At 55.4% G+C, this 17,855-nt stretch overlaps 4 protein-coding genes across 4 annotated transcripts; 2 read left to right on the top strand and 2 right to left on the bottom strand.

The window, feature by feature from the left end:
- Nucleotides 1–7,882: 7,882 nt before the first annotated feature.
- MFIFM68171_09676 (uncharacterized protein) lies at nucleotides 7,883–8,083 on the bottom strand (the record flags this gene model as incomplete). Its single annotated transcript, XM_071065095.1, has 1 exon — nucleotides 7,883–8,083. One exon carries the CDS (start codon nucleotides 8,081–8,083, stop codon nucleotides 7,883–7,885), a length of 201 nt encoding a protein of 66 aa, XP_070921196.1.
- A 2,835-nt stretch (nucleotides 8,084–10,918) lies between these two features.
- MFIFM68171_09675 (uncharacterized protein) lies at nucleotides 10,919–11,862 on the top strand (the record flags this gene model as incomplete). Its single annotated transcript, XM_071065094.1, has 3 exons — nucleotides 10,919–10,988; nucleotides 11,041–11,224; nucleotides 11,280–11,862. The coding sequence occupies 3 exons, from the start codon at nucleotides 10,919–10,921 to the stop codon at nucleotides 11,860–11,862; spliced, it is 837 nt and encodes a 278-aa protein (XP_070921195.1).
- A 1,139-nt stretch (nucleotides 11,863–13,001) lies between these two features.
- On the top strand, nucleotides 13,002–14,714 carry MFIFM68171_09674 (uncharacterized protein; the record flags this gene model as incomplete). The annotated part of the gene is made up of 1 exon (XM_071065093.1): nucleotides 13,002–14,714. The coding sequence occupies one exon, from the start codon at nucleotides 13,002–13,004 to the stop codon at nucleotides 14,712–14,714; it is 1,713 nt and encodes a 570-aa protein (XP_070921194.1).
- A 725-nt stretch (nucleotides 14,715–15,439) lies between these two features.
- Nucleotides 15,440–17,620, bottom strand: MFIFM68171_09673 (uncharacterized protein; the record flags this gene model as incomplete). Its single annotated transcript, XM_071065092.1, has 1 exon — nucleotides 15,440–17,620. One exon carries the CDS (start codon nucleotides 17,618–17,620, stop codon nucleotides 15,440–15,442), a length of 2,181 nt encoding a protein of 726 aa, XP_070921193.1.
- Nucleotides 17,621–17,855: the final 235 nt, after the last annotated feature.

The raw sequence follows: 17,855 nt of genomic DNA, 5'->3' as shown, positions 1-17,855 counted from the left end.
GCCATTTCGTCAGGCTCGGCGTCGCCGTTTCGGCCGCGATTCGGGCCTATTGAGCACCCCCATGGCCCATCCTCTTTGCAGCCCAGAGAGTTTCTAAGTTTCTGCGAGGCAACAATTGCCCGATGCACAAGTTAATGACGTGGGGGTTGCCTGATGCGCTGGGCAGAGTGATATCAGAAAAGGCGGCTTGACAGACATGTCTCAGACATGCAGTTTGCTTTCCGTGCATGGTTAATTACCTTGTCCGGGCCACGGGTGCGTCTGCGGGCGGCGCAGCATGTTGCCGCATACGTCCTCAGGTAGGCAAGTCCAGACATTCAGGGCGCCAGCCAAGGTGTCTCCTACGCCTTTGGAAGACAGAGAGGCAAGGTAGCCGAAAGGCGCATTGAGGTGCTCCGCCAGTTCCTCCCCTGGCGCATGTGACGTCGACACTTACGCCCCACCTAAGACCCACTGCGCGGTTGCTTTTTCAAGTTGGCCATCATCTTTGCCATCACAAGTCCGTGAGAGAAAACAGCTCTCCAAATTTACCTCCACAGATTTTCCAATCCCTCACCGGTTCCAGCAGCTTGAACGAGACGCGCACACGAGAATGCTTGCCTTGAATGACCACAGACGAAGTTCTCGGCGTTCCAGGAAGTAGGTTTTATGGAAGTCCCATCCGCACGCATCGGCTCTGAATTCAGATAAGACGGAAGCGAACCGAGAATAGTCCACCACGGTGCATTGGGGAGGCTTGTTCTTGTCGGTCGAGGACCACCCCAATGCGAGGAACACGCATTCGAAGTTAGCTTCAGTGTACTCTCCAAATCGTGACAATGTTCCCCCTTGAGTCGCGCCATACACGCGTCATTCTCGGTGTTGTCGCCTATGAGATAGAGTATTCTGTCCTCTCCGTCGAAACGGTACCCGGGCCAAATATCCAACATCTGAAACCACATGTCATCTGGAAGCGCAAGTTGGATTGCGTAAGAACGGTACTGGCCTATGAGGTCGGGTTTAAGGGCTTCATCTAGGAAGCTTGGGTTCCCTTGATTTGCCCACTCTTGCATTGTTATATCCGGCAACAGATATCGGTTGGCTGGAATCTTGGGGCTGGACAGCTGGCGGGTGAGTTTGAGGATCAAGGAGGGGTCCTCTCTCACAAGCTGGTTATAGCCACATTTGCGAAGGCGCAAGCATAGCGTGAGGTCGGGCTTGGAGTTGTCAAAGCAATCAAGAGGTAGAAGATAGCGGTAACCTCCACCCTGACCTGATTCGATAAGGAGCTGGATGTGCGTTAAGATAGAACCATTGAGTGGCAATAGGTCGTGTCGCGCGAATGGCCTTTTCTTTGATGAAGTCACCTGAGTCGGCGAAGTCATGAGGGCTCGCCGCAAGAACACCGCAGTATTCGCGGAGGGGTCGGTTATCCCCTTGAGGCGTGAAAAGTAGTTCGCGCTTCCACGCAAGATGCTGAGACTAGGAACTGAGCTGATAATGGCCTCTCGTAGCCGTCGAAAAGCCTTGTGCCGCTCGCCATATATCAGAGGCAAGTGAACACCGAAGATGCCAAGAAGGCTGTAGTTATGCGGTATCTTCGATCCGAGTCGTTTCCCTGCCTGATGCCCAAGACATTCTTTGGGCAACCGATACACTGGACAGCGATTTCTCAGGTTAAAGAATGGCTGTGCTGATCCGCGTTCTGGCTGAAAGTTCGTCGACGAGTTCTCCTTCGTGCTGATGCGGTTCCAGTCCCTGTCGAAGAAAATTGTCCCCTTGGGGGCTATGAGCTCCTGTAATGTCCATCCGCGTGTGAACCAGCGGCAGCTTTGAAGACGGTATCGCAGATCTTCCTGAGCCGCATCCTCAGGGACAGAGATACCCTCGAGGTAGACATAGCAGGCTTTAGCGCTTTGATACCAGTTATACATCGAGTTGATGGCGTCAAATCACGAAGTCATACTGCGGACTTGTGGGTAAGCAAACTGCCTCCATGATCAAAGCTCTTCTCGAGAAGGGCAAGGCAGAAGCTACGTGTGTAACTCTAAAGAGCTCCGACAAGCCCGAGATACTCATTTACTGTCGGCAGGAGAGCGCTGATACACTCGAAGATTTTCCCTTCGATCACGATTGGTTTCTTCAGCAACCGGAATCGTATGACTTTTCCAAGGCTTACTACAATCTACAGTGGCTCTGCCGCCCCGGGAAGGAGTTCAAACCGACCCTTGACAATAGCGACTTGGGCGTCCGGGAAGCGTCAGACGTCGGCGTGGGGCGCCGCACAGAAGGCGAAGATCGAAGAACTACTGGACTCGGCCACCGGGCCAACAATATTCAGGGAAGCTCAGGGCAGCAACCTACTTGCGACAGAGCTTAAGGAGTATGTTCATATAGCCAGTTTGAAGAAGCTGAGGGATTAACAGCTTCTTAGGCACCAAGTCAAGGCGCTCTCCATGATGGTTGAGAAAGAATCTGGAATGCTACATCAGACTGAATTCCCTTCATTATGGGTCGGGGAACCCGACTTTAATCCTTCAATCCCCATATATCGAAACACAGTAAACAAGGCAACCATATACCGAAATCCTACGCTTAGCCTCGGTGGTCTCCTGGCAGATGTCAGTAAGCTTCATTTGCCTTTCCAGAACCGTTGGGCTAATCCCGGGGCAGGAAATGGGTCTTGGCAAGACTTTGTCAACTCTGGCGCTTGTTGCCGGTTCCTTAAGCGGGAGGGAAATCGCTAATCCGACATTAATTGTCTCCCTGCTCTCCAGTGAGTACTAATTAGTTATAGCTTAATCCGGGCATTAATGTGTTTCGGAATATGACTTCCCAACTCACACTTTATAGCACTTCTGAACTAAGAAGACCAAATCAGAAGTACCGGGTTTCCCCACCGTTCGCGTGTGAACTTCCCTGCTGACCAAGATGGATAGCCACTTCAAACCCGGGTCCATTAGCTCTATGGTGTACCAAGGGCGCAAAGACATCCCCCAGTAACACATTCAGTCTTATCCTCCGGCTCCGCCAGGTCTGCAATCACGGCCAAGAACTCTTTCCTTCAGCCTTGCGGGAGCGGTTGAACAGGGCGGCAGACTGCACTTCGCTTGCAACTCTGCCTGGAATCTGGACTTGTGAAGCCTGCGACGGGAGCCTTGAGGATGCCAAGCCGTCGTCTTTTGCAGTTTTCCGTTGCCTTCACCAAATGTGCAGAGTCTGCCTAGAGGAACAGAACAGGGATGTAGGGCTGAACAGCCAGAAGAATGCAAAGCCTGTTTGCCCTATCTGCGGTGCACCGCCGATCCAACAAAATCAGGCCTCCAGGGTCCGCAAGAGCCTCGTCCGAGGGCGCCGTTCTCCTTTACAGGCCATCGTCAAAAGTGAATGCGCTGATTAGAAACTTGGAAGAGCTGATGGGCGAGGCGAGTATGGCTGGAGGCTCTCCAGAAAAGATGCACGTACAAAACTGGAAGCTCTTTGGACGAACACGGCTGATAACATTGTTTAAATGACCAGCATCGTTTTTCCGACGTGGACATCAATGCTAGACCTCATCGGAAGAGCATTGTCTCGGCGGGCTATCTCCTACCAGAGGCTCGACGGCAGCAGAAGCCTTGACCAGCGCCGGCAGGCCCTCGCCGGCTTTGAGAAAACCCGTCCTGCATGGTCCTCCTGGCCTCGCTTGGTTGCGCAGGAGTAGGGTGAGTGGATTGCCAACACGAGGCCGGTGCTTATCATGACTTGGCCACACGCTCGAGTCCCTCCAGTTACTACTTACGCCTTTGGTTCTAACCAAGTACAGTATTGATCTGACGGCAGCATCCCGCGTGCACATAATGGAGCCGGGAGGGAACCAGATGCTGGAGCACCAGGCTTTAGATCGCGTCCATCGCCTTGGCCAGGAAAAGGCGGTAACTTCGATTCGCTACATAGTGACCGAGCCGAGTCCGGTCGAGGAGGTGACAACTTCTCAGCTCTCTTCAAAACCCGCTTCACGACTTACTGACTATCATTCAATATATCCGTGGTGTTCAGGAACGGAAGAACAGTCATATCAACACCTCTCTCGGGAGCGATGACACAATCACCACTGCCACGATGCAGAGTGTGGTATAGGCAAGCCTCTCAATCCAGGTTTCTGCTGCAAAGGTTCTGTTTCTGACTTATTTTGATAGAATTTCTCCGAATACCTAGGGGACCAGCCACAGTCACCCTAACCAAGCCTTATAACTCTGGTTAGCGTGAAAGACACGGAAATTGAATCATTGTTTCAATTAACGGACCTGTTGCGCCATCGTTTCAGCACCTAACATAAGCATGATGACACTTATCTAGGTACCACCATTCCACTATTCCCAATGTCGGGTAACGACAGAAGCCCCTCTTCCCCTGCCAGGTACCTTGGTGTTATCCGTCTGCCACATTAAATGTGAATACCTACCTTAGGTAAGATAGTTTTCAGGACGAATCTGTAGATATATGTACTTTGAGTCACCGTTTCTACTATATTGCAACATATGCAATGAGAAATAATCCCCTTCATCCGATATGACCGCCGCTGGCCCTAAGGGAACGCTCTATAGGTTTCGACCTCTGCAACGCTGCACACTTATGATGTCCGCGCCAGCTTGGGCACGCTGGACAATATCATCCCAGCCGGCCCCAAAGTAGGCTTCCAGTTTTTTCATGCCTCTTAACGAGGTGATCTTCTTATCATTTACCTCACAGTTTAGCTCTGCTCCATGTTTCAGTAAGAGAACTGCTATTCCGGCGCCCCGGCATGATCCCATCACTACCACAGAGTACAGTACACTCGGATAGTTAGGATCGGCCCCGTTCTCGAGATATAACTTCAAAACGCTTTGGGAAGTCGATTATCAATTCCGTGGAACAAGGCTTCGTTGAGAGATGAAGGCCATGAAATGTACCTTTGCGTTGCGCTAAAACGCAGTGTCACCTCATCGTCCGCTACACCCTTAACCGCCGGCGCGTAGGAAAGGGGATCGCCGAACCCGAGCCTGCTAGGAATGGCCACCCCACACTCCCCAACCAAGTAACGCAGGAGCTCAGGGTCCCAAAGGCTGATAGCACGAGCATGTCCCACCATACTTGACCGCAAGGGTGAGGAATCGGTAATCATCCTTTCTGGCCACAATAGCGTTCGAAATCCTTTCTTGTTGCATCGATGGCCTCGAACGGGTTGGTGCCGTGGGCGAGTGAGACCTTGATCATTGGAGGATTCTTTGCTTCAATTGCACCGGCAAGGGCGAGTGCAGCCATATGTCTCGCGGAGAAATACCTGTCGTCCTCACGCATACCTCGAATCAGTGCTAGAAGAACGGCCAAAATCCCAGAGGACCCTTTGCATCCCGCTAGGATCAACAAGCGTCTGTGCTTCCTCATAATTACATGTGGATGTTGAGGAGTTAAATTTCGAAGAACGGAGATTCCGTCGTGGGTTCATTATGGCGTCTTCTATCATAGCGAGAGTCTCGTCTTCCGCAGCCGGATTGTCGACTCTTTCCATTTTGGAAGCACTGGAAATTATCATAGCCTGGTAATTGAAATGCTTTTGTTCGTGTAAGAGCCGCCTTGGTACCGGGACCGGCTGTTGAGAATGGGCATGCGGCCTCGGATCACAGGAATGGCCGTAAATGGGCGGTCAGGTGTTGATCCCGCGCTGTCTTTGCGTCGAAACCGTTTCGGTATCGCTTACAGAAGGGTTTGTCGCAATGGAAGGCGAAAGGGCCATACAGGCGGAGGAGAAGCGAGCAGTGACACTCAGGTCGGTGAGCTGAGTCTGTGCAGTGGAGGTGCTCAAGGTTCTGCCGGAGTGTTCGCGATGCCGAACGGAGTGGAAGAATATCCTTCCCCGAATACTCGTCATCAGCTTCAGTGTATATTAGCCAATACCCTTAGCTGTGAAGAGTAGTACGCAAAACTCACCATCATCCTCAAGCAGCCCCAGCTGCGCTCTGTCATGCATCATTGCCGCATGTGCCAGAAGTTTTTGGGTATTAGGGGTGTCCTTAAAGGCGGAGAACATGGCGGGAAGGACGCTTGCGGGAGGGGGAACATCCGTAGAGATCGATGCGCGGACGCTGAGAAAACGCGACACGGCAGCGGAGAGATGTCCCAGTTTGTCCGGGGGCCGGGTGATTAGTAAGACAAGCTTTGATATGAGTGAGTCATTCGTTTCCGGCGTACTCGAAGAAGACGAAATCACCACGTAGAATGCTGACTTTTAGGCTTTGCCTGTCGTCGGTCCAAGGGTTAAACAGGAGGTCTAAAGATGTGCAAGAGATGTAACCCAAGCACACCAAGGCTGCATCCATGTCGAGGTAGTTATTTCCTTGGGCCCGAGAAGGTACCTGTCATACGGCGTCAGCATGCTCGTGGGCAATACTCGCGCGCAATAGAACAGATGTCAAACACACTCCTTCGCCGAGAAGTGGACAAACCGGTATGTGTGGTCCACAATTTCGATGATTGGACCACATAGCCTCAACAGGTCTTAGAACACTTTCCTACCCCTAGTAAAAGCCTCTTTGTTCGGTTCGATCACCAGGATTTGCAGAAGTTCCTCCTCGCGCAGGGGGCGCTGTGCGCACAAAATCCACTGGAGGCATGGAATCATCGACAAGTCGGAGCAACTCGCGTAGAATTGGATTCCGCTTCTCAATCTCCAACTCATCCAAGCCGTCAACAATCAAGAGTGCCGATCCGCAGTATTTCAAAATGTCCAACAGAAGACCTTTCACAAAATTACGGTTGACGGAAACCTCCTCGGGGTTCGAACGGTCCTTGTTGTTGATAACTGGCATGAGCGCGGGATTGTTTCGGACCGCCTGAAAGACTAGAGACTGGAACACCTTGATTGCCTCTCCAAAACCTTGGTTCTTGTGCGTCAAAAGACATATAGGACTTGATTATGGAACGCCCGAAGTCGATGGACGGTATTGGCTGCAAAGAACGTCTTGCCTATACGGTTTCAGCCTCTCATCGAGAACAACACCACTGATCCACACAGGGAGGACAGAGGTAGTCTCACCTAATCCAGGGATGCCCTTGATCCAGATACACTGTGAGGAAGTGTGGCTTGGATCAAGCCACCTCGAGAAGGCGGGCTCTTGCTCCAACCAATGTCCCGAATCGACAGTGCTCTCCTGGAGAAGTGAAGCTAGCTTATCGTGATACATCGGCGGAGACACATCTGTGAGGATCTGTCTGTATGTTTGAGACTCTCTATACATTTGAGCCTTGTCGTATTCGTCGATTGCTCGCTTGCGCGCCTCGGCGGAGCGATGCACATGCTCCAAAGTCACATGGCTGGTCATCAAACAACTTGTGTTGTTCAATGTCCTTTTGAACAACGTCAAGCTTTCCTCTGACGCTTGGCCAGAGAGCCTCGAAAAAGACATTTAGCCCTAAGATGGTTTATGGATGTGAGTAGATAACCAACTTAGAACTAAGAATTCGAGGCATCTTACGTTTGTTTTCAAAGAAATCTAGCAGAATCTTATAGAATTGGAGGATCTCAAAGTAGAGCAAGTACATGATTTGCTGCATCGCGCTGTTCTCGGGGAAGAGTCCGATATACATCTGAACCTGAGGGAGCGCATGACCGATCGGCAAATGCCTTGACGATCCTCTCAAATACTTCGATCAAAGAGCTCGATACCTGCAAAGGAATTTGAGCGGGCCCTAGGTTCAACGCAAGTTAGGTTTATGGCCGACTACGATAGGGCTAGCCCCTGGCGCAACAACAACAACAAAAAAAAAATAAAATAAAAAAAAAAAATTGTAAACCATGGAGACCTACCCATAAGTTATCAAACTCAGAATCTCGGACTTTGCTTGCATGAAAACCTCAATAGTGTTGGCGTACTCTTTGAGCCCGCTAATAAACGGCTCGATATTCCTTAACCCCCCTGAGCGTCTTGGTTTGGGCCTGTCTCTTTTGGATCGCGTCGGCCGCATCATAAACCTCTTTGATGGTGTTGAACTCGGAGAAGTTGTATTTGGACGGGTTCTTTAACCCTCTGACGAACTCCTCCCTCGCTGACTCGAAAGCATCTTCCAGCCAAGGTGAGGTCGGCATGACCCCGCCGCAAGCAAGTTCACGAACCTGAGGGATACGATAAGTAAGGTAAACTGAAGACGTAATGCAAGATGCTAGGGGAAAATTGAAAAAAGAACCGTTGTCAGAAGATAAGAAGCATATCGCTGGTGGGCGCTCCCAAAGTTTTTCCTGGTATGTGCCCGAGTCGGCGACGCAGAGCCCCAACATATTGGGCACCATACTAGGCAGTCAGCAAGGCACTGTCAGCACTGCTACCTTTTCCCGACTGGCTTCCCACATTTAAGCGAAAAGACGTCGCACAGCATAAAACCCCCCGCCCCCCTAACCACTGGCAAGGCTGGGATTTTACATGAATGTCAGTCCACTCGTCAACTGGCAACTTAAAACATGTTGTACTGTGCTGTAAATGCCCCTCCCTCCCCTTCCCCCCGGGTGAGCCGCTCCGGCACGTGGGCTAAATACAACCCAAGTTAACGCGTCTTGTCAGCGGTCAGCGCTTACAATCTACCGGGCGAAACATCTAAAAACCCCGGCCCCTTACCAAACATTTCCCATACCATGCACTGCGGACAAAACGGTGCGACCTGAAGTAGGTTGGTTGATAAGGTTACGGGTCCGGCGCCGGGCGACGAAGAGCCAGCAACCGAGGATAAGGGGCATAAACCGGCAGAACCCATAAACAACCGCTGATCTGATTCAAAGGTGTCATCTGGAGGATGTTCTCCCTTTCCTTTCACATGGCCCGCGCTTAGCTCGAAAGTCCAGGTTGCATCAGGCCCCGTTGTCTCTTCGTGCAGCAGATGACGATGCCTAACGTCCTCGTGGTTTCCTCTGGGAGAAGAGGCACGCGAAATTGCGTACGGACGGTCCATCCAGATTCTTAAAAATGTGGTGATGACGTAGATCCAGACGTGGTCGGGACAAGCACTGACAAAAGAGACAATATGGCTGTTTTGACCGATCCCGAGGAGAGCTCGGTTCAAACAACTTCCACTGATCGAAGCTATTCTCCGCTCGGAGCTGACGGTGATGGAACGCCTCAACGGCACGGTTGGCCCTGTCTCGTATAATTCTCGGATGGACGAGACCAAAAAAGCCGCTTTCGAAGTGCATTGAGCAGGAATTAAATGCCAAACGGCATAGGGAGATATTGATATTCATTTAAGCATCAGCCCACATCCCTACACTCTGCCAAGCGAAGGGCTTGTGCTAGATGAGCGCATCGGCAGACGCATCGTTGGGCTTTTGACGCCGTGGATTCCCGGAGCAACCTTAGGGAAGCCAGCAAGTCGCACCCGTTTCAGCTCAGTTGGTGAGACAGTTGATGCGGATCGTCGACGACTTGCACGTAAAGCATGGCCTCGTCCGCCGGGACAATCCACTACGGAACATGCTCATCCTCCCTGACAGGGACGTGGTTCAAATCCAGAATTCTGGCCCGGTGGCGCAGACTGGGACTCCTCGGGTACTTTGATTATGATGGATCGGTGTTTCGGTGTAGAAGGTGAATTGCCGGGGATGGTCGATGTTATCAGCATCGTGTTCGCTGACTCACGAGGTGATTACCAGGGGCTCCCGGTACGACGAGTCTACCGATCTCGGTCTCTAGATGAGTCCGGCGCTCAGGCCAGAGAGAAGGGGTTCAAACACCCAGGCGTGCACCTCGACCAAGACGTTGGGCAATATTACAATGAGCCGATGATAATGTGGGTTCGGGAACGGCGCTCCGGCGGGGAAGCGGTCGAGGACTCCTTCAGGCGTCCCGAGTGCATTCGGTGGCCCGTCCCGTATCTTCGGGGGTTAGCGAGCAAGCCATGCACACGACGCTAGCGGATAATGGAAATGATCAAGTGGTCGGCACATGTCGCCTCTTTGAAACGCCATGCATCCAATACCTTGAGTGGGAACGCCGCGCGCAGAGCAAGGCCGATCCCAACCTCGATAGCTTTTGGCGGGTAGGTATGCTGACGAGGGAACTGGCATATTCCACCGCGTTGTCTAAGGGCCCCGCTGGAGGACGGTGTAGAAGAGGAAGCTCCGCCTTGTTACCCTGCATGTCACTTTGGCTGCAAAGAGATCCGGGTAGACCGCCAGGTGGGCTGACGTGCGGATGCGGCTGTTGAAAGGAAAGCCCGGCTAGCGGCGCGGCGGCCGCACGTCGGTAGTTGCATTCATGTAGTGGTATTGTATGTACACTACGGTAACCTTCGGATTGGCAGGGGCTGGCAGATCTTGCCCCGGATGGGTTGACAGGGCGCTAGGAGCGGAATGTTTACTCGCTGAGCGGGCTTCTTTATGCTAATACGCAAGGTGTCATGGTTGGGCTTCATTTGCCAGAAACCTCAATGTCTAGCGTTCTCTACGTCTGTGAGAAGGGATATTCCGAGCCTGGGTGGAATACCAGAGATTATTATCCCTTAGCGAGGTATTATGCCATTCTCAGTTCGGTAACGGACACCAGCCTGCGATAGCTGCACTGTGACATCACTGGCTTCGATGGTAAACAGCAGGGCCGCCCGTGCCGCTGTCAGGCCTTTTGGCGTGCCCAGGAAAGCGATCGTTGGTAGCAGCCCTCTGTTTTCTAGAAGGCCTGGCCGGCAATGTGGGGCCGAACATGGCAAAGACCCACCCCACGCTTCCATGTGACTCCGCTGGGCTGGTTTGCTTTCCTGGTCATTGTCTTCGTCACCTATAACCAGGTCCCTCTCCCTGTTGCTCCTATAACTGCGAAACTGACCCCTAATCTCTCTTTTTAGCCCAGCATCTGTCTCTCAGATCTACTGTGCCCACGACGCCTCGGTATTACCGCCTTACGCTACGCTCGTACCCCGCTCCAACGCCATTGCCACGACGATGTCACCGAGCGCGCTGGAAAACGGTGCCCATACTAATGGGCCCACCAAACCTGCCATTGTCTTGCATGGTACGTTGGAGACTGTAGTGTCACGTCGGCCTGCACTGACAGCTCGATTTAGACGTCGCAACCGTGCCGAACCCAAATCCGACGATTACTGGGCCCTGGACCGTGGACAAGGTTCTAGATACAATTCCCGGCGGGAAACCTGCGGAAGGAACAAGCTCTCCAGTACCGTACTTTCACATCCTAGAACGCCTTAAGACAACGAAGCGCGAAGGCTGGCGGAGATTTGGCATCGATCGGTAGGTTGCTCCCGGGTCTTGGCGTACAGCGCGAGCTGACGTCGCTGTTGTGCAGGGGCGAGTCGATCTCGGACCACATGTACCGGATGGCCATGATCAGCATGCTCACACCGCCGGCGCTCGCTGCCAAGCTGGACGTGCCCAAGTGCACAAAGATGTGCCTAATCCACGACATGGCGGAAGCTATCGTCGGCGACATTACGCCTGTCGACGGCATCCCGAAACCTGAGAAGAGCCGCCGCGAAGCGTCAACGATAGACTACATGACACAGAGCCTGCTTGGCAAGGTTGATGGAGGCAAAGCCGGCGCCGAGATCCGCGCCATCTGGCAAGAGTACGAGGACTCGGAGACACTCGAGAGCCTCTACGTCCACGATATCGACAAGATGGAGTTGCTCTTACAGATGGTCGAGTACGAAAAGCGCGGCAAGGGAAGGTTGGATTTGGGCGAGTTCGCCTATGTCAAAACAAAGATCGTGCTGGACGAGGTGAAGGAATGGGCAGAGGAGCTCATGAAGGAGCGGGAAGAATTCTGGGCGGGCCAGTCGCACGTTAAGGGCGAAGCCGGTGTTGATGGCGGCGTCGCTCCCGAGAAGAGAGCGATGCAGGACGCGTACTACACCAAAGAGCGACCTTAGATGCATCCATGTTCCGACGCGCGTTTCTAGGTCGGGTCTGGCTCACGAAACAATGGTTCACTTAGACGGTTTTAAAACGGATTTGTGGCTCTGTATGGCATTCGAGATCACACTGCAACGGTTTGTAGAGGGATTGCACAGCATCGCGAAATCCTAGACGGATCCTCGGTACCCATGGGAACCTGGATCGGCTCAGATCATAGTGCGCATGGTTAAAGTTAATGGGATTTGCGCCCAGTGGCTCCGTCCTGTCGGGCCTGCTAGGCTCGGAATTGTTGGGGAAATGTGGAGGTCGGGTGTGCCCCGCACCCGCGTGCCGAAAGAATAAATTTCCAGGGCTGGCTTGGCACCACACCGTGCCATTTTCCAACCTCCTGCCACGGCAACCACGGAATCACATTGGCGGCGGCAACGCCTTGGAAACAATAAACCTGCAGTCGTGGCTGTTGTACATACTGAGAACCTGACACCCGGCGGGATCCTTTTTGATACCAGCCACCTGACGGCGGCCACGGACGCGCCCGTAGACCCAGAGCCCCGGAGACGTGCAGTAGCGGACAAGCGGTGTGATCACGGGTCGGCGCATTCGGACAACTACCTTACTACAAAGCCTCTCATCAACAACGCCAGCGACCAACACATCACACAAGGCTATTGTTTCTGCCACTTTGGAAATCCGCTTTTCCACGCCCCCGCTTTTGCCCTCGAGCCGAACCGATATAGACGAGGCGACGGATCGACGGTACCTGACGCTACGAGCAGCCCAAAGCACGGCTGGCGGCAGCTCCAAGTGAAGCCGTCATCGTTGGGCCCCTCACCTGTGCAGAGTCGACGCTAGTTGGCCGGTTCTTTTCGGAGCTTTCCCGCTGCCACCTCGACCCCCGACACCTCACCCCGCTGTCACGCGCCGCTAGTGTATTCGAGCCCAAGACGCGGCACGGGACTGGCATCTAGTGGCCTCGCAGCTGCCAATCGACAACTCACCACGCCCTGACCTCTGCGCACGATAGCCACGCAATCCAGGCTTGACGTGCATACAGCCTTGAGCTGGCTAGCTGTGCGCTGGATCGACCCCGTCGGGCATCGAAGGTCAATTAGGATAACGATAAACACCCCCGCATCGCACCGCGCTGCCCTCCATGTCGTTCGCAACGCAGTTCCATGCGCCTGGCGCATTTCCCTTCGATACATCAAGAACCGGCCAGGCACTACACGCCAATATCTTTCGCCCACCCGAGTCACCTTCAGCCTCGAGTTACAACCTGGCCAAATCCACCGGCAGTCTTTATTCAGATATCTCCATGTCGACCGCCGCAACTACTGTAACGACCAAGCGGAAAAGGGCTAACACGAGGGAATCGACGCCGCTGGACTGGAATATGAACATGGATGGCGCTAGTGATGCACGGGACGAGGAGAAGAGTCGGGAGTTCCGGTACACACTGGCGGGGCAGATCAGTACGACGCCAGCATGCGCGGCGGCCGGCGCAGAAAACGGTGTGTTGGAGGATAGCGCCTACTCGGACGTTGACTACAGAAGGGCCTTGGGACCAAAGACGGTTTCCGAGGTGGAATCCCCGGTGGCGGAATCATCCGAGAGGGAAAAACCGAGCGCGCCACCTTCGAGGGGATGGAGCCTGTTTACCCTTCAAACAATAGGGGATATGATGGGCAGGGTTTGGGACTTTTGCAAGAACGGGGCCTTCCGCGGCTTCCACGCTGGGGGAGGGACGGGGTACACAGTGAGCGGTTCGACAGTGACTGAGACGACGGGCGGGCCGTGGAATACCGAACAGGAAACACCACCGCAACCAGCCGAGGACTTGCCGATGAACCAGGACCTCCCAGAATACGTCCCGCAGCAGCCAACCCCCTCGCCATACTCTCCCGTGTACCACGATTTTAGCACACCAGAATCGACACCGCGACCCGCCGCCAAACGGAGGCAGGTCAGCGCAAACAATGACGAGTTCAAAAATTGGGTTATGGTGGACGAACCCAGCAATCAAAAGCCAAGGAGATTCGGCGCTGAGGTCAAGGCCGCAGCTGCCAGATCCAGCGGCCTAGTCCGTCCCAGATCCGGATATTACGCCCAAACGGCTGCAAGCACCCACCGGCGCATCACCGCCCCATCGTCCAGGTTCACCGGCGGCACGCCGACCTTTTCGCGAGCTGCATCCCGCCCCTCACTACGCATATCCCACGCGGGTTCGCCTAATTTGACCCACCGCGAACCAGCGAGTTTCGCCTCCCCGCGGTCGTCGCCTGTCTCCCGCACGACACCAAGCCGTATCCCGGTCCCGATCCAATCACCCGCCGGACCAAGCCAAAACCCCTTCGCCGTCCCCAGCACCACCACCTCCTCCGCCACATCCTCCGCCACCTCCATGACAACAACAACAACAACAACAACAACAACATCAAGCTTCAAATCCGCCGCCTCGCGCCCCTCAAGCCGCCACAGCGCCCGCCTCAGCCTCGGCAGCAGCACCTCAAACCTCGCCGCCACCGGCGCCGGCGCCCGCCCCATCTCCCCGATCAAGCTGGGGGGTAACTCGCACCGGCGCAACCAGAGCGGCGCGTCGACGGCCGCCCGCAGGCAGAGCCTCCTCACCGAGGCGGGCAGTGCCGCTTCTCCCCGTCTGGACGCCGAGGCGCGGCAGCTTGCGCAGCGGAAGCTGGCGGCGGAGCGGGACGCCGACGCTAGGGTGGACGCGTTCAACGCCAAGCTGCTGAGCATGATCCGGCAGGGAAGGGAGGCGCTCGGGACGAAAGTTGAGGTGGAGATGGAGGAGGAAGGGGGGGATGTCGGCGGGGGGTTTGGCGGGGCTGGTTGGGAGGATGATGATTGATTGATTGATTGATTGACTCGGTCTTGCTTCGGTTTGCAAGACTTTGCTTTTGTTTTGGGGCGGCGGGGAAGGGGGGAGGAGGTGAGTTTTGGTGATGCTCTGTGGGATTGGTTCATTGTTTTGGTTGTTATACCCCGCGGTGGAAGAGGATCTCGGGAGTGGATGGAAGGCGGTTGTGATGTACGCTGGGCTTTGGTCGTTGTGTGGGCTTCTATCTATTGTCGCATCTATGGCTTTTTGTTGGATGTCTCGGTCACGGTCATGTGTCTGTTACCGGAAGGGGTTTGATGGCTTTGGGATTATCATCATAGCAGACTTATGTAGGATGTTGTCTCTTTCTCTGTAACGACTCGCTATCCATTAGCTTTAGGAGTATCAGAATGCAAAACAGTGCCACCCGGGGTGTTTTTCCGAGTGTGGGACGGCTTTCGACCTGTGGTATCTTCGTGCAAGGCTGTTGCTCCTTTTACACGGCCCCGCCCTGAACCTAAGGACCATGCTACAACCGGAACGATGATAAAGGATAAGACACAGAATGAAGGAAACGCAAGACACCGCGGGAAGATCTCCCTGCCACAATATATTCGCTATGCTCCTGTCTACTATGAGTGTAGGTATCAATCATGCATGCCTAATCTGCAAAGTCAACGCTGCTGCTCTCTTTCCGAATCCCAATAATCCTTGCCAACGCCGCCCTTAAACCAATTGCATCAGACCCAACAACCTCATCTATTGGTGCGCGCTGGGTCCCTCTGCCGCGGATCGCCAATGATACTCCGCGGCTGCCGCTCGTTGACCGCCGCCGGTAGGTGTACCGAGGCCGGAAGAACGACCGTAGTTGTCAGCGCCGTAGCCGTGGACGGCATCGCCGGGTCAGGAGGCGCCTTCTCGGCATCCCCTTTCTCGATATCATCCCTCGCCTCGTCGCCGTCGCCCTCGGCGCTCTCTTCCTTCCTCCTCCTTCTCCTCCTCCTACCCCGCCCAGAGTCTTCAGGGGCCTCGTCAGACCCGCTCACACACCGCCCGCACCGCCACCCCACAAACGGCCTCTCGGTGCTGCCGCACCCGCGGCAGTGCAGCCCGCACAGGAAGCGGTCGCACCCGGGCGCGCGGCAGGTCGGGTGCCACGTGCAGTCCTGGCCCAGGTGGGCGCCGCCGCAGCGGCACCGGCGCAGGCGGCACTCGCGCCCGCTGTGGCTCCCGCGCAGGCCGCACATGCAGCAGCGCGCGCGGCACGTCATGGCGTTGCGGTGCTGGAAGCTGCCGGGCCTAGCCGAGGCCGTGGCGGAGGTGGAGGCGGAGGTGGAGGCGCCGCAGTCCCGGCGGCAGGGGATGCCGCACCGCGCGGCCGTGTGGAAGGTCGGGAACGCCACGCACTTGCACCGGTTCCGCGCCGCGACGGGGCACTGCGACGCCATGTGCGGCCTCTGGTGCACGCCCGGCGCCAGCGGCCCGTCGTAGAGGTCGACTTGTAGGGCTTCGGTGAGGCTCTTGCTGTTGGGCGCGCCGCAGTGCCCGCACGGCGCGGTGCACTCGGATGTGCGGTGCTCGGTGCTGGTGCAGTTGCCGCAGGGGGTTGGGGGCTTCGGCTGGGGTGTGGCTTGAGGTTGTATAGGCGGTACGGTCGACGGCTGGGCTTTGGACGCGTCTGGCATTGCATCGAGGTCCGTGTTCCAGTCAAACATCTCCTTTATACGGGTCCGGCTGAGGCTGCGTCTTCTTGATCTCCTGTCGAGCTGAGCCACCGTCATCCGCGGGAACGTTACCTGCAGCCTTGAGAAGAGTGGGCGATCGTTGGATGACGGGAGGAAGGCACTCCAAAAGCTTCCAGGAGGGGGCTCGCTTGCGCATCTCCTACGTAGCCGCCCATGTGTGCGTTCGGAAACGCTGTCGGGGCCAGGCTTGCCCTGCGACCTGCGTGCGTCCCGTCCAGTAGCCCAGATGTCGTCGCGACCCCGGCCCCATCCCGTATCCAGGCGCAGGTCAAAAGGCGCATACTGGCGCCGGAAAGGATTCCGCGAGTCAAACACGATAATCTGCCACGAGGGTTGCAGGTTAAAGCGCATAGTGGTACCGGGCCAGGCTGGAACTGCAGCGATCGCGGACGGCTTGGAGTTGAGGGTCCAATGGAGACCGCTTGGTCTCCGCCTCGCGCCGTACGTCCCGGAGACGTCTCGGTCCATACGCTGGCGCAAAACTGGCAGACAGGACCCCCCGTCGTAGAGAACTAGCTTGTCTTGCAGCCGTGCGGCTGACTGCAGTCTCCGCCAATGAGCCTTGTGAATATCGGTCAGGTCTTTGCCCTCCATGCCCCGTTTGACCTCGAGGTCCCCCCGGAAGTCGGTCTGTTTCTCGCGGCGAGTCCAGCGAGGATCCGTGGGCTTTTCGCTAACACTGGGCGGCAATGGGCCCTCGGGGGTGCGAATTATCCCGGCGCGCGATATCCAGATCCTCATAGCGGCGCCATCAACCTCAAAGTAGTGGCGCATGACCATATCCAGCAAGCACTCGCCCATGGTGCATTCCCGGTTCGAGGGCAGTCCTTGGACAATCGTGTCTTGGGGGCGTTCGCTTCCGTCGACTTTCAGTCGGATGTAGGTCGGGTCACGGGTAGTGGTGAAGAGCATACTCTCGAGGACGACGAGGTCTTTGCAGAGCTCGGCAAACACCGTATGGCGCTCTGGTGTTATTGGGGAATCTAAGACGGCCCCGGGAACGCGCGATGGGTTCATAAAATCTGCCATGAGACGGTGGACGGCAATGTCGCGGGCCGAAAGCCGGCGGTGCTCGTAGCGGTGGAACGGAGCATGTGGGATGTCGAGCGGATAGTGTCGGACTCTCTGAGACTCGGGTTGTTTGGCAGCCGAGGGACCCGCACCGATGCCCTCATCGCCGCTGTCTGCCATGTCGTGCTGGCATTCATGGATATTTGTCTCTGTCGCGGAGGAACGGCTATCGAAGACGGGTGAATGATAAGGTTGTTCAGTAAACTGGCCTGGAGACCTCGCGACGATGGCCCACCCGACCGTTGCCTGCCGGATGGCATGCAGTGGCCCATGCGTTGAGGGTTCCGCTGTTGTGCGGGGGAGGGGCAGTGGAGCCCGCTAGGCTTCGCTGCGGGGCCTTTGATGTGGAAAGAAA

The sequence above is a fragment of the Madurella fahalii genome (genome assembly GCF_045866475.1).
Source record: "Madurella fahalii IFM 68171 DNA, scaffold_5, whole genome shotgun sequence".
Lineage (NCBI taxonomy): Eukaryota > Fungi > Ascomycota > Sordariomycetes > Sordariales > Madurella > Madurella fahalii.
Note: the sequence above shows the minus strand (reverse complement) of the source record. Positions and strands in the feature narration are given on the sequence as shown.